General features: G+C 38.9%; 1 protein-coding gene across 1 annotated transcript; it reads left to right on the top strand.

Annotated features, from left to right (window-relative positions):
* The first annotated feature begins 1,589 nt into the window (after positions 1 to 1,589).
* slc17a9b (solute carrier family 17 member 9b) lies at positions 1,590 to 16,200 on the top strand. The gene is made up of 13 exons (XM_060893580.1): positions 1,590 to 1,942; positions 3,014 to 3,211; positions 3,743 to 3,882; positions 4,464 to 4,563; positions 5,192 to 5,322; positions 6,841 to 6,937; positions 7,344 to 7,440; positions 9,667 to 9,754; positions 10,634 to 10,668; positions 10,923 to 11,038; positions 11,621 to 11,676; positions 11,789 to 11,818; positions 13,771 to 16,200. The coding sequence occupies exons 1-13, from the start codon at positions 1,812 to 1,814 to the stop codon at positions 13,941 to 13,943; spliced, it is 1,392 nt and encodes a 463-aa protein (XP_060749563.1). The 5' UTR covers positions 1,590 to 1,811; the 3' UTR covers positions 13,944 to 16,200.
* Positions 16,201 to 23,959: the final 7,759 nt, after the last annotated feature.

The raw sequence follows: 23,959 nt of genomic DNA, 5'->3' as shown, positions 1-23,959 counted from the left end.
ACACTCAAAAGCCTGCCATGCATGGATTCTGTCAGTGTTTTGATCTGTTCACCGTCAACATTGCGTGCAGCAGCAACCACAGCCTCCCAGACACTCTTCAGAGAGGTGTACTGTTTTCCCTCCTTGTAAATCTCACATATGATGATGGACCACAGGTTCTCTATGGGGTTCAGATCAGGTGAACAAGGAGGCCATGTCATTAGTTTTTCTTCTTTTAGACCCTTTCTTGCCAGCCACGCTGTGGAGTACTTGGACGCGTGTGATGGAGCATTGTCCTGCATGAAAATCATGTTTTTCTTGAAGGATGCAGACTTCTTCCTGTACCACTGCTTGAAGAAGGTGTCTTCCAGAAACTGGCAGTAGGACTGGGAGTTGAGCTTGACCCCATCCTCAACCCGAAAAGGCCCCACAAGCTCATCTTTGATGATACCAGCCCAAACCAGTACTCCACCTCCACCTTGCTGGCGTCTCAGTCGGACTGGAGCTCTCTGCCCTTTACCGATCCAGCCACGAGCCCATCCATCTGGCCCATCAAGACTCACTCTCATTTCACCAGTCCATAAAACCTTAGAAAAATCAGTCTTCAGATATTTCTTGGCCCAGTCTTGACGTTTCAGCTTGTGTGTCTTGTTCAGTGGTGGTCGTTTTTCAGCCTTTCTTACCTTGGCCATGTCTCTGAGTATTGCACACCTTGTGCTTTTGGGCACTCCAGTGATGTTGCAGCTCTGAAATATGGCAAAACTGGTGGCAAGTGGCATCTTGGCAGCTGCACGCTTGACTATTCTCAGTTCATGGGCAGTTATTTTGCGCCTTGGTTTTTCCACACGCTTCTTGCGACCCTGTTGACTATTTTGAATGAAACGCTTGATTGTTCGATGATCACGCTTCAGAAGCTTGGCAATTTTAAGAGTGCTGCATCCCTCTGCAAGATATCTCACTATTTTTGACTTTTCGGAGCCTGTCAAGTCCTTCTTTTGACCCATTTTGCCAAAGGAAAGGAAGTTGCCTAATAATTATGCACACCTGATATAGGGTGTAGATGTCATTACACCACACCCCTTCTCATTACAGAGATGCACATCACCTAATATGCTTAATTGGTTGTAGGCTTTCGAGCCTATACAGCTTGGAGTAAGACAACATGCATAAAGAGGATGATGTGGTCAAAATACATACATACATACATACATAACCTCCAGGACGCGGATAAACACACACAGAACCCAGATGCTACAGCGAATGCAGTACATCCACTGATCACATCCGTGTGCCTTAAACCACAGCAGTCTGTTTTCTGTCTTAAAGGGAGCGACGTGGTCTGGTGTTGAAGGTTAGTTCAGATCCCAGTGTCGCGTTTTAGGGTTTAACATCAGCGATCTAGATTACGAATAAACCCAGAGTAAGAAATATACAACTTTTATCGATCTAAACGGATGGTGTTGCGTTTGTCAGAGCCGCCGTTTGATTGTTTTGGTCAAAAGGGGCTGAGTCACGTTACTTCCTGGTTGAAGCGCACAGAGGGGATGGAGTGACTGCGTGGCTAAAAGAGAGACGGAGAGAGAAAAAAAGCGCTGACACGTGGATTAGCAGCAATCAGGAAAAGCGTCTCAGGTGGCGGACACCAAACCGCCCAAGTGTGTTTATTTCTAAGGTTCAGCTCTCATCTCATCTGTGCAGCCTGTCAGAGATGATGTTACTGAGATATAACAGCGACCCTGAGACTTTAACGCCGTTTGGTTTTCTCGCGTTGACCGACTGAACTCAGACCTCAGGAAAGAAGGCACAGAAAAGAAAAGGCGACTTCTTGTTGAATGGCAATTCTACAAAAACATGGCAAGAACTCCAGTCCAGACCTGGCCAGTGTTAAAGACGGTTCTGCAGATCATTTTGAAGCAGTTGGACACCAGAAAAAGTGGCCTGAGTCAAATCAGTGCTGGTCCAGGTGAGTGAGGGAGTGCGTGTGCGCGCGCGCTGGGAACCTTTAAGCCCAAATCACTACCTTTCTCCCTGTATAGGGTCCCTGGATAGGGTTAGATATAACTACACAGTCGCCCTTTCTCTAGTGCACTATATATCAAATTCGGCTCGAAAGAGAAACAGATAAAGCTGTGTTTGTTTAGCAAAAACAACAAACACTTTAACTATTATTTCATTTGTTTTTAATTTAGGCATAATGGCTGTAATGTAGAGTGCTGTTATACAAAAGTTTTCTATTTGGCCTAAAGTCAATGTCTAATAACTATTAAACTACTACATTAGCATTGGATCAGGAAACTAAAGTCATGTAGCTTCATGACATGTCTGTGGGTAGTAAGTTCCAACCTCAACACAAATTTGGGTTAAATACACAGTACAGACTATAATTAAAATGTAGTCAACAAAAATATCCGTGTATTAATGTATATTGTATGGGATATACAGGCTGAATTTATTATTATCCACGTTGCCAGATGCAAAAATCATCCACAGTTAAGTTTCTGTGCTCCATGTGGTTTACATGTTGCTTTTAGAAGCAAAGTCTTTTGTGCAGGTGTATTAAATAATAATAAACATGCAATATTATGCTAATCGTTTAGCCCTTTATTGTGAAATATATAGATATATAATTATCATATTGTATTTTAAAAAAATGACTATTTAATCAGGAAGGAAGGCAACCTTCCTTGGCAAGGTGTAACTTTCCAGACTCGTATTTATCATCATACACATTAGCTTCTAGTTTCTCGTTCATTCATCTTCAGCAAATGACAATCCTCATGGATTTATTGCCGAGTATATCTTGGAAACACTGGGTATGGGGCAGAAACACACCTGGTTTGGGACATCAGTTCAGCACAGGACATGTATAGTGCACAGAAATACATTCACAGCCAAGCCGGTGTTTAAAATAACACAGTGGCAGTAACAATATTCTGAAATATGTGTTATGGTAACACCAGCTGTCCTGCCTGCAACTGATTATCAGCGTTAGTCCACAACCCTGATCCATCCTTATCCTTTTCTCTCTGTGCAGGCCTGTAGCACGGATCTGGACAGTGGTGCTGCTGTTGGGGACATGTCTCTTGTACTGTGCCCGTGTGGCCATGCCCATCTGTGCCGTGAGCATGGCCGAGCGCTTCAGCTGGTCCAAGAGGGAGTCAGGAATGGTGCTGGGCAGCTTCTTCTGGGGCTACTGCTTCACTCAGGTCCTTGGCGGCTACATCAGTGACAGGTCAGCACACTGCAAACATGTGATTGTCACTTATTCCTATTTTTCACACGGTTAAAAATACTTGAATCTGAACTAGCCGGTTTTTAATGTAACCGTGACTGTGAGGAATGTGTGACATGATGTAATAGAACAATGTTCTGACTCATGACTGGGTAATGACACTTTAGCCATGATGTCATCCTGCTTTACATATTTACACAAAACCAAGACCGAGGACCAAGACTTAAAAAAAAAAAATATTGGAAAGTAAAAAATGTTGTGTACTATTGCACACAGTCAGATTTCTTGTGAAGAATACATGACAAAACAAACAAATATTGTATGGCTTAACCTGAACTATCTAATTGTGATCCTTTATGTTGCATCAGTCCTTGTTATGGCGAATAGTTATTACTTCGGTATTAAGTGTGACTCCATTTCCAGTCACGCCCAGTGACGTGTAGGTTACAGCCTTCTGGTACTCCAAGCATTAGTGCTTGAAATGCTCTTTAAAACTGCATTCATGCCTCTTGTTTGTGATGTTATAAATAGGGTGGGAGGAGAAAAAGTGATGTTGCTGTCTGCTGCAGCATGGGGAGCCATGACCGCGTTCACGCCCATCCTGGCCCACTTCTGCTCTCAGCCCATCGTCTCCATGACCGTGTCCCGCTTCCTCATGGGCCTCCTGCAGGGTGAGTGACGGGTCAAAGAGATGCTCTTTTCTTTATTACCTTCATCTCGTCATCCAAAGTTGGATTTGATTTGTCCTCAAAGCCACAGAGGTGCTTAATCTTTTAAAAACAAAAAAAAGGGGCACTCAAACTGATCACATCATTTTGTTTGACGTGCCTATGGTCAGACCAGTAAAGGTGAAATGTATACAGCGCGTACATTGCAATAAAAGTTGCGTCTTCTCAAAACGACCGATTCATGGTTGTCTCTGAAGAGCTGAATATTGAGAAATTGTTTTTTGTCCGTTTAAGATGGCAGTTTTTGTGCAGCAGTAATGAGTGCCATTGTAGTGACTCTGCACTCTCGATCTCTCTCCCTGGGCATGTTATACTGTTATTGTTGCAGAAAGAAGTAGGCATAAAATGTATTTTATGGACTACATTTGATGTGTTGTGTCTCTTGCTTCTTCCCGTGTATTATGGCTCCAGTCACTCGCTGATGTTTGATTGATTTTTGCTCTCAGTGAGCAGAGTTAGCAGCTGGATTAGTGCATCGTTGCCAGATGCTAATGTAGACGCTTAAATCTCTGTCTCTTCTCCAGGTGTTCATTACCCCTCTCTGGCTAGTCTGTGCTCCCAGAAAGTGGTGGAGAGTGAGCGCGGTTTCCTCATGAGCACTGTAGGGAGCGGCTCATATCTGGGGTGAGTCATATAGCAGCTCATAGACACTGAAGTGAGCAATGTGAGCTAGTTTAATGGCTGATTATTACAAAACAATACATGGAATTATAAATTAGTTCATAAAGTGTTAGAAATCTTGGGGAATAATGTATATGATTTTCCACGGTTTCTTTGCTGACCTGAGTAACAGGATGGAGTCTCTTTAGCTCAGCAATAACAGATACACAGAATTGGTATTCATGATAATGACATTCTAATGATCTACTTCAAAATAAATCTTATAGCTTCAGTCTGTAATTTAATTAACAAGGATATACATTCAAAGTGATGATCAAGAATGATTTTTTTTTCCCCCTGTTTTTAATTCAGCTGATGCAACTTCCTGTTTAACAGTAAAGTATGACGGACGGAAGTACAGTGTACAGTAGAGTTCATGATGTGTAACGGCTGTTTGACAGAAAAGAGCGAAGCATGTGATGTGAGATGGAACCGTCCATTCACGGTTTTTCTAAGACATTAGAATCTGAAATAACTCACTGAAATCTGAAGTTTATTCATCTTCAGCTTGTTTTTAGCTTTACAAGTTACACAAATGTATTGAAAAGAATACTGTGCGTTTGTGTGTTCATGTTTGTGTGTGTGTGTGTAGGACATTGGTGATTGGAGGAATAGGCTCACTCATGCTGGACCTGTATGGTTGGGAGAGTGTGTTCTACATCTCCGGCCTCCTGTCAGTGCTTTGGGCTTACTGTATGTGGAAATACCTTCTGAAGGGAGAAGGTAAGGCTTCACTGCTCGTGCTCCACATGCTGCACCAGGAGGGATGATGATGAATTACATGGCTTTAGCAGCTTCAGGCTTTAGCTATTGGCTGAGATGTTGCTGTTTTTCCTCTCTGAATTGCTTTGGATAAAAGTGTCAGATAAATGAGGCAAATCTAGGAATGTAAACAGGTTGTTTTTAATGTCGTCATCTGGATGTGGAGTTTTATTCTTCATAAGTGACAGTAAACCTTTGACTAAAACTACAAAACAATTCAACTAGTTTACAGCAGTAATGCTGCTTTAAAGCTATTACTAACATCCTCACAAAGAAAAAAGTAACAAAATATATTTTTTTTTAATAAAAAGTGCCATTTTCTAAATTAAAAATCATTAGATTGTTTATTTAAAGGAATTTGTTTTCAGATGCGATTACATTTACAGCATTTAGCAGACACCCTTATCCAGAGTGACTTACAACTGAGCAACTGAGGGTTAAGGGCCTTGCTCAGGGGCCCAGCAGTGGCAGCTTGGTGGACCTGGGGTTCGAACCCATGACCTTCCGATCAGTAGCCCAACACCTTAACCACTGAGCTACCACATCCCCCGATTAAATATTAATGCGCAGGTTAAAAACATTCTGTGCCTTTGTAGGGATAAATCACAAACTATGAGCACAGATGTTCTAAGCAAAAACAGAGAAAGATGAAAGTAAAACAACTTTGTGGTTCACAGTGTAATTTTCTGTTCACATGCTTTTCATAGTGTGTGTGTGTGTGTGTGTGTGTGTGTGTGAGACATCTTGCATGAGAAACCAACACAACTCAGTCCAGAACAATGTATCCATGAACATAGAGGGTATAGTGCAATAGGATAACATTTAGACAGAAGGATGCCAAGAGACGTCATTTCTACATCATGAGATATAAAAGTAATTTAGCGAAATAGTTTAGGAATGATAAAATGATTTATTTTTCAAAGCAGGATATGGAATGTTATTAGAATGTATTATAATGGCACTATTTTTATTATATTTTTAAATGTATATTTTAATAATAATAATAATAATAATAATAAAAAAAAATGTCTTTATTTATTTAGCTTTTAAGGCTTATGATAAATTGAAATGATGTGCGTTTCTGAATGTGTGCTGACTTCACTGTGTAAATATTTGTGAGGTTTTTGTGTGTAAAGTGATCAGTGTTACTTCCCTGTCACTGTCTTACTGTATATTCTACAAATGGAACAAATAGTAACTTTTTTTTTATGTGCTTTTGCATCTCTGGTTCTTTTAGTTGTACCATAACATGGAGAGACCACTTACTGCTGCTAGTACTACTTTATAGAGGAAGTAATCCATAGTATTTAAAAAAAAAAAAACACAGCAAACTAGAACAACCCGAGTCGTGTGTATGTATTGAGCTGCTGAGACGAACTGTTGTTGGTGCAGTTATATGAGAGATCTGTTTAACTTTTAGCTCTTTCAGTTGACAGCTTTAGCTCTTAGGTGATGTTTGATACCATTGTATGTCTTCAGGTCCCATCATTACACTAGAATCACTGGGCAGCGCTGGAACCCAGTCCAAACTGTCCCGAAGAAACTGGCTTCGTCTCTTAAAACAACCAGCTGTGTGGTAAGATAAGTACCTGGGTGCGTGTGTGTTTGTGTGTGTGTGTTCAATCATTTTTAAAGGATCTTTTATTGACATAAAGGTCTTCCACCCTGTGTCTATTTACTTCTCGCTCCGCAACAATAAAATATCTTGTTTACAAAGTTTACATCAGCTATGCTAACACTCTGCTTCATTAGATACACGCCGTATATACCATTTGTTTTAGTTTAGAGCGTGGCAATGTACAGCAGAGCAACTGTTCTAAAAATATCAGGAATTATGATTATATTGAATATACTATAATGGAGACATTTGGATGTAATGATCTGGAGAAAAGACTGAGTAGAACAGTAAAAACTTAAAACGTTTCCTCAATGGCTAAGAGCCTTAATCATCTCTATCTCTGTGTGTGTTTGCTATCTTTCAGTGCGGTCATTATTACACACCTGTGCACTGCTAGCACCTTCTTCACCCTGTTGTCGTGGCTGCCGACTTTTTTTAAGGACACCTTCCCTGATTCCAAGGTAAAATGCTTTGCCCTGAGGGGAGTGTGTGTGTGTGCGTGTGTGTTTGGTAAAAGTGTTTTACATTATGTACAAATAATGGCCCCCTATCCCACACTTAAAGGGGAAATTCCACTGGAAATTAATTTCTACAAGGTCACATGAGCTCTTTTGCTTTTCTGGTGACAGAATGCCTCCACTGCTTGCTTGCTTAAAAAAAACAATAAACACACAGTTACCTAAAATACACACTGTATTTGTGTCATCTTAAATCTGCTCATGTCAGTCGCATGCATGCAAAACACCATATAATCCTGTATCGATCTTTTAGCTATAAATAGGACGACAGAGACGTAACTAAGAATAGAAAGCTCTGAAACATCTTTGGGGAAGAAGTAAGGATTGGATGTACAAAAAAGGTAAAAAGTTTAAAAGAGCAGCTTTAGCTCTGCAAATCATCAACCCATTTCATCCATCCATTATATATAGCAATTACCCAACACATAGGGTAAGAAGGCAGGGCACAATCTGACACACTGCAGACAATTTGGAGATACCAGTCAGCCTACAACTAATGTCTTTGCACTGGGGAGGAAACTGGTTTACCCCGAGGAAACCTGACCCATGGGGAAAATATGGAAACTCTACACACACACAAGGCAGAGGCAGGAATCAAAGCCTCAACCCTGGAGCAAACATGCTACCCATGAAGCCACCATCAACCCTGTGATTTGTACATTAGTAATAAATGGGTTGTTGGTCCAGCAGCAGGATCTCCGGCTCTCATTGCCGCAGCCCGGGTTCGATACTCGGTCAGGGAGCTAACCCAGCTGCTGAAGAGTTAAACTCTCACTGCCCGTCCCATACAGATAAAATGGGAGGGTTGTGTCAGAAACGCCATCCGGAGTAAAACCTCTGCTAAATCTAATATGCAGACCATGTGATCCGCTGTGTCGACCCTGAACAGGAGCAGCGGAAAGGGAAAAAAAAAATAACAATAACGTGGGGATGTTCGCCTCACACCTCCAGGGTTGGGGGTTAGATTCCCGCCTCCGCCCTGTGTGTGTGCATGTTCTCCCCGTGCCTCGGGGGTTTCCTCCGGGTACTCCGGTTTCCTCCCCCGGTCCAAAGACATGCATGGTAGGTTGATTGTCATCTCTGGAAAAAATTGTCCATAGTGTGTGATTGCGTGAGTGAATGAGAGTGTGTGTGTGCCCTGCGATCGTTGGCACTCCGTCCAGGGTGTATCCTGCCTTGATGCCCGATGACGCCTGAGATCCGAGGTAGTTCGGATAAGCGGTAGAAAATGAGTGAGTGAGAATAACGTGGGGATGTGCTAGGTTAGTGGTTGAGGTATTGGATTCCTGATCGGAAGGTTGTGAATTCAAATCCCAGGTCCACTAAGCTACTTCTGATCCAGTGTGGAAATTATGATGAAATCCAGTGATTACAACATGATTATAGTTATTTGATTTACCAGCAAACTAACGCCTGCTCCTTGAAAGTGTGGAATTGTACAGATGAAGATTTAACAATGAGTGCATTTTAGATGAAATTCCAGCAGGGAGTGCTGTCACATCACTGCTCATGATTGAGCTTTTGGTATTGGCATTCATTAGCAAAATACAGGGCAGAAAACTTTGAAACAATTCGTTATTTTGTTTAAATAGAATAGAATTCGAAGTCTTTATTTTGTTGGGGTCAGAGCGCAGGGAGCAGCCTGGAGCAGTGAGGGTTAAAGGCAGGGTGTATCATGTATCAAGGGTCCAACAGTGGCAGCTTAGCAGTGCTGGGGCTTGAACGCCGATCTTCTAATCAACAACCCAGAGCCTTAAACGCTTAACGTTTCTGGCTTGGATGTTTTTTTTTTTTTAGGTCTATACAAAGTTCTGAATTGATAACGAAAGTAATCATTGTGGGATATTTTAGGGAGTGAACATTCTGAAACACTCAACACATGCTTTAACTCTACAACATACAGTACACAGAATCATGTAACAAGGGGTGTGTATTTATTAGCTCGCTAATTCAGTGATCAGAGCATCGATCAGAGATTCAGCCATTTTAAGGGCTGCCTTAATTACAGAATCTTTCCAGTGCACTAGGTTTCAGCCAGAGCTATGCTTCCCATCTTAGCTTAATTTACTTTAACTCATCTTATTGTTGCTCTGAACTTTCAACCATTGCTCTGTCAGTCCTGTTGTTCTCTACATAAGCTAATATTTGTACAAACCTGTGTGTTTACAGGGTTGGATCTTTAATGTGATCCCGTGGCTTGTGGCCATTCCCTCCTCGCTGTTCAGTGGCTGCCTGTCCGATCACCTGATCAGCCAGGGTATGAACACACAAACACACATTAGTCATTAAACATGAGCTGTGCCCCAAATTGTATAGTTATGCACTATTCTACCATTTTTGTAGTATAAAGTGTCAGAAATGTTGTCATACTGAACAAAAAAAAGATGATGCAATAATTCCACTGAAAACAGTCGCGGCTTTGCTCACGTAGAGAAAGAGGGGCCGGGCTTCCAGGCACTGAGGCCGGGTGAGAAAATGTTCAAGATGGCCGACGGCACGCCCGTGGAAAGGCGTCTTACAAAAGTCATTTAAATTAGTTCACGTTGTGTGATTTTATTTATTTATTTTTTTAAACATTTTTTTTATTATTATTATTGATAAACATTTTTAAAATTCATATTCTTCTAAAGCTAGTGGTATTGCGTCATGTGTGTTTCACATCGTTTGCTATCGAAAGGAAACCGTATTCTTTATATTTCATGGTGCTCACGAAAGTAATCGTTCACTAGACGCTAGAGTACACAGTGCATAGTGTATAGTACATCATTTGAGACACAGCTATGGTCTCTTTTTGTATGGCCTCTGATTTGTGCCAGTAATGTGGCTCTAAATACACAGCACAAGTTGTCAAGCTGTAACCGTGACTTTTCATTAATGCCTGGCTTTTAATGATTGACATTTACTGTGCTGTAAAACCTTTCATTTAACGCTCTCATAAACCTCTCAGCATGTAAAATGCAACTCTGTTTGACTTTAACACACATTGTTCTGTGTATTTATTTATTTATTTTCCCTCCTCTCACTCTGTTTTGTCTTATACTGTTGTGGTCCCGGAGGAACGACATGCTGTTCTTATGTGTATAAGCTAATAGAGGAATGACAAAGAAAACCCACTTTATTTCTGTGTTTCTTGTAGGGTTTGATATTGCTTCAGTGAGAAAGTTAATGCAGGTAGGCATCACACTCTCAGGGCTATGGACTAGTTACAAAATAGTGTAAAGATGGTCTACTAATCTCTCTCTCTCTTTCTTTCTTTCTCTCTCTCTCTCTCTCTCTCTCTCTCTCTCTCTCTCTCTTTCTTTCTCTCTCTCTCTTTCTCTCTCTCTCTCTTTCTCTCTTTCTCTCTCTTTCTTTCTCTCTCTCTCTCTCTCTCTCTCTCTCTCTCTCTCTCTCTCTCTCTCTCTCTCTCTCTCTCTCTCTCTCAGTTCTTTTCTATGGGTGTATCCAGTGTGTTCACACTGTTTCTATGTGGCACCACTACGTTCCCCATGGCTGTGGCCTTTGTGTCTGCTACTATGGGCCTGACCACCTTCAGTCACAGGTAACAGCACTGTTTGCACTATTAGGACAATTTTCAGAGACAAGTCATCTTTACAGTTGTGTGAGATTTTCTCCTGCAGGGTGAAGCTTGCCAAAAACAGAAGTGTATTTCGGTTCTGTGCTAATCTGGCCATTTTTTCTTGCGTAGCATCGACTTGCGCAAGGAGACGTTATAAAGACCAGTAATATGTTACACTGAAATTTATGTACCAGGTTGTTAAAATACTCAGGAAACTGATCAACAGTACTGACGGTAATAAACTATTGTACAGTATTTTGTTGTTGACTCATCTTGGTCATTGCTCATACATTGTGGACGCCATATTGTTAAATTAAACCTAACCATCATCTCATCTACATAGAGTATCCTCAAATTAGGTTTTTTTTTTTTTTTTTAACGTTTCAGTTTTTTTTTCATGCTCAAGTGCAAGTGCTTGTGTTTTTAAGGATACTATTAAAACTTTTGCAGTTTCAGATGCTAAGTGTTCACACATTAAATGTAATGTGTCCATTAATGTTTTACTATCTAAAGTTTGTATAACTGAGGTTTATTTTTTTATCTGTGTTTTTTGTGTCTCTGCAGTGGTGTTTCAGTTAACGTCCAGGATCTTGCACCGTCCTGTGCTGGTGCGTTGTTCGGTACGTGTTGTCCTCTTTCCTTCTGTCCCACAGCTGTATGAGCATATAATAGACATCTGACAGAGCAAGCGCATGTGCTGCTGTAAGTAATGATCATGTTTGTGTTTTGTAGGTGTGATGAACACCTGCGGTGCATTTTCAGGTAATTTTTTATAAGTTTGCTCTGTCATTTATACAGTGCAGGTTTTTTTTTTCCTGTTGGGATGCAAGAAAAATGAAATGACACGTATCCACCTGTAGAATATTTGCAGTACAAATCATTTGGAATAATGAGATTATATGATTAAATAAACGCATATTAAGAAGTTGTGGAATTCTACACTCGATTTGATTATTTATGTACACTGAATATGAAAAGTCTACACACTCGGGATGTTTAGCTGGATTCAGGTCTAGTTCACTGAAAAACATTGATGTGATTGGTTGAGGGATTGAAAAAATTCTTGGTTCTTTCTTGATTGAGATGTTTGTTTTGGGTCATTGTTGTGTGAAAGGTTATATTCCTTTTCATCTTCATCTTACAAGCAGAAGGTTTTGCTCTAAAATGGTTTGGTATTTGTAGCTATTCCTGATTTCATCCATTCCATCTATTCAAGTTCTGGCTAAAATAGCAGCCCTAAAATATGATGCCTCCACCAAAACCACCATTTTTATTTTTTTTTTCTTCTTAACCTCCTCTCCATAACTTTTGGAATTGGTCTTATCAGAACGTAACACATTATGGCACATGACTTGAGGTGGTTTAGTTGAGCTTGGATGTTTTTTGGGTGAAAAGATGATTAGATTTGACGAGACACATGTAGAGAGTGATCAGTGCTGGTCAGATATTGATGCAGCTCCATTAGTGTAACTGAAGGTCTCATAGTAGCAGAACGAACCAATCACGTTTAATCAGTGGAACTATTCCTATCAACACCAAATATAAAGATATTTAACTATTACAGGTTAGTTTCTGTTTTTTCCTGTTATACATTTCAGAGAGACGTCCTCTGCTTGGTGACATCTCTGTGCTGCTCAAATTTCTTTATTACTGATGATAACCTTAATGTATTACATGGTATATCTAATGTTTTGGGAATTCTTTGATCGATAACCTTCTGGAAGTTACATATCATGTATGCTTTGTAACCAGTCAGATGAAAATCCTACTGAAATAGTAAAATCTTTTTAGATTTGGTGTTGATTCGGAATCGTTTCATTGATGGGGGATTGAAGGTGATTTTTTTTTTTTTTTTTCCCCCCCCATTATTCCTCTTATTCCCTGAAATATTTAGTAATAAAAATATAGTTTCTCACTACAGAGTAATTTCACATTAAGGGTGGAAAAACTTCAGGCCATGATTTATCTTGCTTTAATTTTTTTAATTAATTTATTTTTTTTACATCACAAAAATCTGCCATTTTAACAGGGCTGTGTAGACTTTTTCTATCCATTGTACACTTGGAGTTAACTAAAGTTTGTTCATTTTTGTTTTGGTGGATGATTTCAGTTCAACAGGATTAGCACTTAATACTACTTGCTATTAAAAAAAAGATTTTCAGATGATATTTAATACAGTGGATTAAAACATAGACTTCAACTCCTTCTTTTGTTGTACTGTATCACTAAAAAGAGAAGCTTTTTATGAAGAAATTGCCTGTAAAAATGTCATATTTTCTTTTTCTTTTTATCAGGACACTTGTGTTCTAGGCTGCCGATAGAATGGAAATCGGCTTGTCAAACGTTTTCATTCAGTATAAACAGATGAATTATTAAATTAAATGAATCGTTTAAAACATTTGCTTTCAGCCTGAGACATTTTTATATCTGATCACATGACTTTAAGTGCTTTATAACACCTTAAGATTTTACACTTTTAAAGGCTTGATAACACCTTGGGGCATCTCAAAGACCAGAAATTGGTTTCATATCAATATTTACTTTTGACTTGAGAGGTTTGTGTGGAAAAAAAATGACTACTGAAATTTACAGCTATGAATGGCCACTCCAAACCAGGCAGAAATGGCAACACTTGACCTCTGGTAAAAAAAAAAATAAAGAGCAGAACTTTTATAATTTGTGATTTGATAGTATTTGTGTGTGTGTCTCCACAGGGGTGATCATGGTGTATTTCTCGGGCTATCTGATCGAGACCACAGGCTCATGGGCGTCAGTGTTTGCCCTCATCACCGTAGTGAACCTCTTGGGTTTAGGAATGTTCCTAACGTATGCCGAGGCACGCAGGGTTGACCTCGAAGCTATGAAGGGACGCTACATACACATCTGAGCAAAGAGAAACGGAACACAAACCCGTTTTTAATGGATGCCTTCTGCAGACCGGGACACTACAGAGTTTGCAAGGACAGTCTGCACTGTAATTTCCATCCCTTCTGTACTGTCACAACTTCAGCAGGATCTGGCAGCGTTGGCTCGATAGGTTCCGACGCCAGCTACACCAGTCTTGCAGTATTAGTTTTTCTTCTCGAGTGTCTCGCGGTTACAATACGACAAAGTTACTGAATCTGAAACTATGAAGAATTTTGGCTGTAGTTGTGTAGTCTATTCTAAAGTAAAGTCATCTACAAAGACTGAAAATTCTGTTCTGAAAAAATGTAAAGGTGAAAAAAATCTAAAGACTGCACGTTTTGTTGTGTGGTCCTTTTCTCTATTTGTTGAGCAGCTTGGCTTGACAAAACTCAGGCATCATCATCATCATCATTGGCATTATTGTCTATGTAGGAATTTTTATTATTTTTTTTTTTTTTGAGACCCTTTGTCTCATTGCTTTTGCTTACCATTTGCTCTCGTCTTTATTTAATTTGAAGACCAAAGATAATCAGTTATTGACCAATTTTTTTTTTCACATTAATTCATATCATATTATGAACACTGCATGATTTCCAGTCCTAGAACATGTTCAACATTCCCTGATGCACATCTCAAGCTTTCATATTTTTGTTCATCGATCAAAAACCGTAGCCTTTAAAAGCTGCTTTTGTGAGGTATTCAATGTTCCTGGCAAAGCTGAGCACTTAATGATGTGGGTTGATGTTTCTAGCAAAGAAGCAACACTTACAGCACTGTGTGGCCTGAGAAACATCACAGATGTACTAGTGATTTTTCTAGTATTACTTTTTGTTCCTCCACAGTGGTATAAGAGTAGGCAGAGTACAGACTAAGTACAGAGCTGAGCAGTGGATGGTAAAGTGGCTCGGTCAAGGGTTCAACAGTGGGACCTTTCAATCCCGGCTGTTAGCGCATTTGCTTGTTGGTAAAAACAGAAAGTCGCACCAGGAAAGAACACCGATCTGAAAGATCTGTAATGTAAGAACTGTGAATGTTGCTACCTTTTAATAATGAGATTATTCTGTTACATTTTTGTTTTTGTTTTTTTTTCTTTCAAATCGTTTTGACCAAATTTCTTTTGAATTCCACTCAAAAGTATTTATTACTGTGATTAGTAGCAGATCTTCACATAGAATGTCAAGAATTGTCGAGCGAGCTTAACGTGTCCTTTTGCTTTAAAAATATCCGACATATCCTGACCTCTACACCGACATCATTTCAACCAAATTATTTTAGCTTGTGTATTATTTACTTTAATACATAATTCTATCACTCTTTTTTTTTTTTTTTTTTTTTAAACAAAAATCTAATCAGAGGAAGCTTTTGTGAGAAACTTTTTCGTTTTTGTTTCAGTTTCGCAATTTTAGCATAAAATGTCACTCTAAGTAGCTTGTTTACTTCTTCAGTTACTCGAGGCCTGTAGAGAGATTATGGCAGCACCATTTTTATACGGTTTTCTAGAATGTTTGTTACGTGTGGAAAAAGCACCTTAACAGTAGCTTGGTTAAGTTTTGCTTAGTTTCTCGGTCAGAAAGTCTGACTGGAACAAATTAAGTGGAGAACTAGGTGTCGAGCTAGTCTGACATTCAACCTGAATAAGTTTCTGAAAAGCATCTTTATTGTTGCACCATGCCTTATATCCACAAGGAAAACGCTTACAAATGTTTATTTTTTACAATAATGTTTATTGGTCAAGCTTGTGCACAAATGTCATGTTCACAAAGGAGTTCAAATGCAGTCTGGTTTTGTTGTTTTTCTTATACATAGTGGTATAATAATAATAATAATAATAATATATACATCAAACTATTTCAGCTGTTAACATTTCAAAAACTTGCTTATAGTGTAGCTGTTTCTGTATTGACTCTTTTGCCAAAAGTACTGTGCTTTGTAAATGCTTTATATTAAACATCGCCATTATGTTTTGAAGTCCACAATATTCCATTGAAGTCGGATGTAAACTGAGTAATTACATTGATCATGTTTCTGTGGTTTAATTGACTGTCATATTCTGTAAAAATATAAAGGAGCATCGTGTGACCCATCATTTTATTTTTAAAGTAGAAAGCTAAGAGAATATTGTCGAATTGTTTAAACATGAAAATGACCTTGAAAAGAAATGTCAGAATGCAATATGCTTTAGAAAACCTGCTATTTGTAGACCTTTTGTCCTAAAAAATAAAAATATATTTTATCAAGTGTAAGGATTATTTTTCAGTATGAGAGAGAGAGAGGTCTGATCTCAAATCTAAGTGAATTTAATTTAGGTCATAGAGGTGTAGTGGACAGTATTCACCACACCGAGGCAGTAGAGAGCTAGGTTTCTAGCTCGACAGTTCAAGAAAAGTTCAGCTACATTTAAAAGCTCAAGTTTAAAACATGCATTCATCCAATCACGTCCTGACTCGTGCATGATGTCACCTGACTCAAATCAGCACCTTATCTTCTGCAGCATTCATCCCGTGCTACAATGTAGGATCAATATGAGCGTGAATGGACGTGCAGGTCTCTCGCCCTCTCTCTGGACGTATGTTGTGGCACCATATGGCAGACTGCTGTGTGCCATGCTGGTGAGCTGGCAGTGGGTGTGTGTGCCACAGGCCCAGGCGTCAGTCACCCCTCTCATGGGACCCGCTCAGGTTAGCGAGGAGACAGATGGCCCTGCCCGTTACCGTAACTTTGGGCAGGGGGAGGTGAGATCAGCAACCCACGGTGAAGTAGAGCAGGCAAACCTGTGTCATAACCCAAGATGAGCAGCAATGACTGGCACCAGGACCAGATTCTGACCTATGTATGAATCTAGGGTACATTTACTGTCTTTATATTTGGGCAAGTACATGTATTTTCAAGACATTTAAAAACAACCGAGGGTTACCCGAAGTGTTGTACAAAGGCAAGCGTTACAAAATAAGGTTACAGTATAATAATACTTACACAAGGTTGTAGGATCAATTCCCAGGTCCACCAAGCTGCCACTGCTGGGCCCCTGAGCAAGGCCCTTAACCCTCAGTTTCTCAGTTGTATAAAATGAAATAAAAATGTAAGTTGCTCTGGATAACGGTGTCTGCCGAAATGCTTGAAATGTAATATAAATGTCATACAAAATACTAGACAATAACAGAAATAAAACACACACACACACGAGGTTCGTGGCAAGTTAAAATCCCATAAAACTAAATGACTTTCAAGCATGGATTTTAAAACTAGAAGACATGACACTGTTCTATTGCATACTCGCAAGTTACAGCAAAAACTCAATCACCTCTATGTTTTAATCATGATCCTGGGGCAGAAAGTAACCCAAGATCCCCATATATAAGCGTTCCAGATGGATTGTGTGGGCTCAGCATGTCACACAAATATATAAAATCATTAATACACTTTTGAGTTCAATTTTATATTTGACGGTCTGTCAGTGCAGAGAGATTAGAGTAAGAAATGTGTGCTTATATTTACTCCCATCAGAAGCCTGGATGAGGCGTTCTGGACCATTTGAAGGCATGCTATAGATGTCTGTTTCACTGTGCAATAAAGAGAATTGCAGTGATGAGAATGAAAGCATGAATTACCAATTCTCAGTGTTCCTAAAAGAGAGGAAGCTTTTAACAGTTGCTAAGCATCGTAATTGGGGAAAAAAACGCGATTTAACCACCATTTGTTATTCAAACACAAGGCTGTTGTCAAACAGAAAGCTATGATTTTTTGTGCCCAAATGATTATAATAAATCACTGGCTTTTTCTGTGGTAAACACATTAAAACTGTAAACCTGGACACATAAACAGTAACTAATACTTTTTTTTTCTTTTAGTTTTTCTTTTATGACCTACAAGAGCGATTAAAGCTGGAAGTGTGGTAGTTAGCAAGACTGATCTATCACCAAAACCAAGACGATTGGTACTCTCACTAGATCACACCGCAAAGCTGCTCTATTCAAACACATGTATATACTGTACACCATTCATAGACTGGAGAGCAGAACAGTTGAAAATGGAAAGCCAGAGTAGTTTGTAGCAGGCAAATCACACCCATCTTTCCTTTCTGAACATCCCATTATAGATTTACTTCACTTCACTGATATAACAACATCTGCTAGATTTGTGTACATTGAGCCACAAAAGGATTAGTGAGGTCAGGTGCTGATGTTGGGTGCGGAGGCCTGGGGTACAGTCCAGTGTTCCAGTTCATCCCAGAGGTGGTCATTGGGGTTGAGGTCAGGGCTCTGTGCACACCACTCGAGTTGTACAACAACCTTGGGAAACCAGGTCTTCATGGATATCACTGTGTACACAGGGGCATCACCATGTTTCAATGTTATTGTCTAGCTCTTTTATCAATGGATATTGTTGCAAAAGCTGCTTTACAGGAATCTAAAAATTCAGAATAAAAATGTAAAAGTTTTTAGATTTATGTTTATGCTTAAAGAGCAAGCCAGTGGCAACAGTGGCAACAGTGGCAGGAAAAAACTCCCTGAGACATTTTGAGGACGAAGCCTTGACAGGAACCAAAAGGGAACCCATCCTCATTTGGATTACACCAGAGAGTGGTTCACTTTCTACAACTGTATATAGTCAAGTGGAGTTGTGTAACCAAGAGCTTTTTAATTCAACTTATAAATATGAGCATCGGTATAATATCTGAATCCATTATATTTTTAAATAAATTCTTATCAAAACCATGAAATGCTCAATGATGGAGACCGGAGCGCAATGTTTGGGCCCTTTAGATCCGCATATGAGTGTGATAGTCAGGCATCCACTTACAACTAGGTGAGCAGCATGGTGGCACAGCTTTGGGTTCCTGGGTTTGAGCCTGATCTTGGGTTTCTGTAATTTTATATGTTCTCTGTGTTTATATGGGTTTCCTTGGAAAGACATGGCAGTATGTGGACTGGGAACTGTAAATTACCTTGAGGTGTGTGTGTGTTTGTGTGTGCCCTGCAATGGACTGGTTTTCTCATACAGGGTGTATTTAGGCTTTGCCCCCAGTGTTCCCAGTATAAGCTCTGAATCCACCAGAACCCTTTGCAGGATGAAGGCGTTACTAAAAAGTATCTAATTACTGCTTTAGAATAGGTCAGTGTGACAAATTTGTGTATGGAAAAAGCAATGTGAAAAGGAGATCTAGAAAATCTTCACTTATACACCCACTCCAATCGCTTACGTAAGTTAAGAACAGGAGGCCAGTAATAAGATGAGAAGCACAACAAGCAGCAGAAATCAGCAAAAGGTGCGAAAGTATATGTGAGGGACAGAATGTTGGAAAAATATAGCAAAGAAAGGTAGGTCTTTATCTGCCCAGAGGGCTAACAAGCTGTTGTACTCCACAACCATGTGAAGTAGCACACACTCTCACCCTCTCCTTGCCATCTTTGTCTTCTCACTACCACTATCACTGTCTCCTTGTCTTGACTCGACGTTAGAGGATTTGCTGTGGAAAAGAACTTCCCCAGGCCTGCCATGTCTGATGCTGTTAACGTTCAAGCTAACGTTTGATAGACAGGCGACAATATCCAGACCTCTTGTGACACAGGTGTGTGTTTGAGTAAAAAAAGAGACAGAAGGAGAAAGAGAGATTTAACAGCAGTTGAGACATTGTTGCCAAAAACATTAAGACTACCAGCTCTGCACTGTAGAACAGAGCAGAAACCAAATTAAGAGTGATGCATAAACATTGTCCTTATGACTTTACCTATCAGAAATAACAAAAACATATCATCATCAATCCTTAACATCAGGGTTAAGGATTACGCTGTACTATAAGTGTTTCAGTTCACATCTGGTGTGGACATGCTTGCTAATTCCGATCCCTCAGACCAGCCCATACTTCTGTCACACTCTTCATGCCAACACGAATGTATTACTAATCAAACAAAGCCAAAGGACTCACTGAAGCATGCAATAGTGGAGGACAAAACAGGTTTTTAAACAAAATGGACAATATTTTATGTGAATAATACATCACATACATTGTGATTCCATTAAACACATGGTATTATATGAACAATATGGAATGACAAAAATGTGAGATAAAAAATCATTTGAAGAACAAAGAAATCATGTAAAAAAATATTCCTTAAAATAGAAAAATATTAAATAAATAAAATGGAAATAAGCCTGAAAATATGCAGATTAGGACTGAATCATTTGCGAGAACGAATATCTATGATCTATAAAAATCCTAAAATAATAAATCATGTTTAAAAATGTGACAATAAATGAATACTGATGTTTCTCATTATATAAATCATGTAATTGACCATGCGCTTCATTTATCGAAAATCAATCCTTACATCACAGAATAACTCACCATGAACTAAACCATATTCTATTGTGCACTATGTGAGAGTATTTAATTATTTTAATTTGGATTAAATATCTTGCTAAGCGTTTGTCTTGTTCCTGCAGCCTAAAAGATGTGATTATTTGAATATTCTGTACTGTATATCCACACCTGGCTATAAAACGTGTCAAATATCCTTAAATATCCTTAAATAATATTAAAGCGATAGCAAAAGCACTTAATTAGTCGGCCTGAAAAATGGCAGAGACGCAAACCCCCCACTTGCTTTATTGGTTTCCAGTGAGACAGAGCAGTAAAGAGCCTGTCAGAGGAACAGGAGCTGTGTGTGAGAGAAACAGCCCCGTTAATTACTAATTAACATCAAGCTAATGACAATGTCAGTGTGTCACCAGCGTCTCAGTGAACGTCCTCTCTGCGTATCTCGGCGCTCTCTTGCAGACTGAGCAGCATATTAATTAAACAATGCCATGCAACATTATGGGCCTGTTGCTAAGAACTCCTTACATGTCATTCAACATTAGATTCACAGTGCAAGGAATTAAGTACCAGGTATCTTGATACAAACATCATGAGCAATACAAATCACTTCTAAGGCATGCATGCATAATGTGCTTATGAGACACCGTGTGAGGACTTAACTCATGTCCTACCTAAATATTCACACATTAACAATGTTCAAAATTAAGAAAGTGTAAAATAGCTGTTCATAAACTTAGTAGTGACTGATATTGTATGATTCGTCTTCCTTTTACTCTTACTGCTTGTGAGAAAATGATTCAAAATGTATTAGTCTGGTCTCGGGATCAGTTGTGATTTGTGGATAGATGTTAGGTGGCTTGTGGTCTCTCTCTTTGAATGTGTTGCAATTTCTCAGTTTACCCGAAAGTGGTAGCAGACTTAGCTAAACTCAAAAGGCTTGTTTTTCTCCGACTGTACATGCAAATGAATTTTGCAAATGTGTGCAAATGTGTGTGCCGCGTACATGAAGGAATTTAATATCATTAGACATTAAAAAACAAATGATGGGCAATTGAAAGAAATGAGAGGTCATAGAAACGGATGCAGCTGGAATCTATCCTGGCAGAAGAAAGGTTTTATCATAGTAAACAGCTTTAAAATAATATTTTGTTTTCTGTCCCTCAGATATTTTGATGTGGACTAATCAGATCCTCATGAAAATAAGTTTGGACACCCCTACTCCATTATTACACCACAGTTTGGTTTAAAACCCCAATGTAAATCTTCTCTCTGTGGGCCTGCTGATCACCAGTCATTTGCTCTGTCCTTCTTTACACACACACAGACACACAGACACACAGACACACAGACACACAGACACACACACACACACACACACACACACACACACACACACACACACACACACACACAGGGCCAGATATGTTGATTTCCATCAATTAAACTCAGTCAGCTGTTGGCCTCCTGCTAAGCATATGGCCAGTGTTAAAGATAAAGTCCTGTGGCTCAGGCAGAGAGCGGGGCACCATTTTAATAGACCCCTCCGGGACAGGACCTCACACCTGCGCACACGTTACACTAAAGCACTGTCAGTCGATATACAGGTTGTTGATACAAATAAAGACCTGTACACATCTATAAGAAAACAGAAAAAGCTACTAAAACATAATGTAAGTCACAGTTAGGCTCAGATTAATTATACATTACAAGAATATTGCAGTTATTCTGTCCCTAATGCTCCACTTTTTTTTAAATGTCTTAATCAGTGTGAGGTATTTCTAAGCACAAGACTGTGAAAGAAAGGCAAAAAATGTTTATTACATTTAAATATGTCTACACTGTTTATACTGGAAGCACGATAACATAATATCATTTAGTGTAACCACTGGTTCTAATTACAACACACAAAGACTCGATATAAACTTGGATTAAACGTATTCTTGCTATAGCCCAAGAGTTTTAATATGAGAGTAAATAAAAGTATATATACTGATCACTCAGCGTATATACAGTACTCCGCCACACTGATCACTGTTACAGAGCACAAAAAATGACTAACCTTGGAAAACTGTAAGCCATTTAAAAGACCACAAAATGCTAAGTGTAGAAATGCAACAATGTCAAAGACAGTGAAGACAGATAAGGGTCTCTGGCTCAATTCACATTTTTTTTTTTTTTTTTAATGTTTTAATGTTTCATATGAAACAGCAGGATAATGAACTGCAATTTATGTGAGTTGAAGTCTGGGGAGATTCGAGATAATGGCATTTCACAGCTCAGCATCCCACCTGTGGAAACTTATAGAGGTAAGCCTTTAGCTAGCTGAACTAGCTAGGCAGTTTGTTTGTTTTGTTTTATTGTATTACATCTGTTAAATTTAATATAACATAATGTTGGTAGCGATTGCCTGTTATGTTAAATATATCCACAGTAAGTGTTGCTATAAATCTATTGCCAATGTTCAGAGAAATGTATAATTGGCATCTTTGACTTTGCTTAAGTGCTAACTATGTAGCTGTAAATATGTAGGAATAAACATAACGTAGCTAGCTTAACTTAAAAAGCTACTGAAACTCCAATGGCATGTGGCTAAATTTTCTGGACAGTTAATGATACCTTGAATTTAATTTTCATGATAATTAGTTTTATTTTACTCAAGTGGGTTATTTTCACTTTCCCTCACTGCTTACAAGCAAAAAGGGGTATAAAATAGTATGCTGAACTTTCTCTTTGCCACACTTAGTTTGAATATGGCTAGATTTGGACAATATTTTCTCAAATTACTGTATCCCATAGCAACATTACGGTAATCCAAAACATGTAAATGATCTTTATAAACATCGCAGGTTTCCATCGCAAGTTAGACAACTATTCTATACTGTGTGAAATATTCTGAGCTGAAGAAACCTACATTTACTAGTGTGCAAAGTTAATGTGTTTTTATTTCGGTTGACTTTTTTTAATCTCATGTTGAGTGAACATTTCAAAACAGGGTCTCATAAAGCATTGTCTTTCTAGTCTAGCTAGCTACTTCAGTATAATCTGTTGATTAAAATGTTTTATAGAACAAAAAAATGTTTATCCGTTAGAAAAGGCCAAAAGAAATTCTCTTCAAAACAATTAGTTAGAAGATCTGGTAGTCTGAGTTCCAATTGCTAAAAAAAACAAAAAAATAAATAAAAAACAACAACAAACACCATTGTTTTTAGGTGAACAGGACTGCATATTATCACCAGTCTAAAGAGACTTTTTATTTGCTTATTTTAATTGAACAGTACAACTAAATTAATTATGTCTGAGGTGGAAATAAAAGCAGGTTATGTTGCTTGGTGTGTAGCTTGCCATCACAAGGTAGGACTGTTTGCAGTAATAATGTGAATCCCGAAAGATATTTTTTCACATTTAGAAAGGCACTTTCTTTTCTTTCGCCTCAACCAGAAAATCCGAAATCCATCCATTCATCAGTCTCTCTCTCTCTCTCTCTCTCTCTCTCTCTCTCTCTCTCTCTCTCTCTCTCTCTCTCTCAAACTTTGCCTGTCAATCAGATCTACCCCTCGGGCTATGGGCACTGATTAAAAGGCCCTAGAGATAAGGAGACCTAAATTAGGTTTCAACAAGGACATTGAATATTCATAACAGGAAAACATCTAAAGGTAAATGCTTTTTGATCTCTGCTC

Source organism: Tachysurus vachellii, chromosome 19 (genome assembly GCF_030014155.1).
Source record: "Tachysurus vachellii isolate PV-2020 chromosome 19, HZAU_Pvac_v1, whole genome shotgun sequence".
NCBI lineage: Eukaryota > Metazoa > Chordata > Actinopteri > Siluriformes > Bagridae > Tachysurus > Tachysurus vachellii.
Note: the sequence above shows the minus strand (reverse complement) of the source record. Positions and strands in the feature narration are given on the sequence as shown.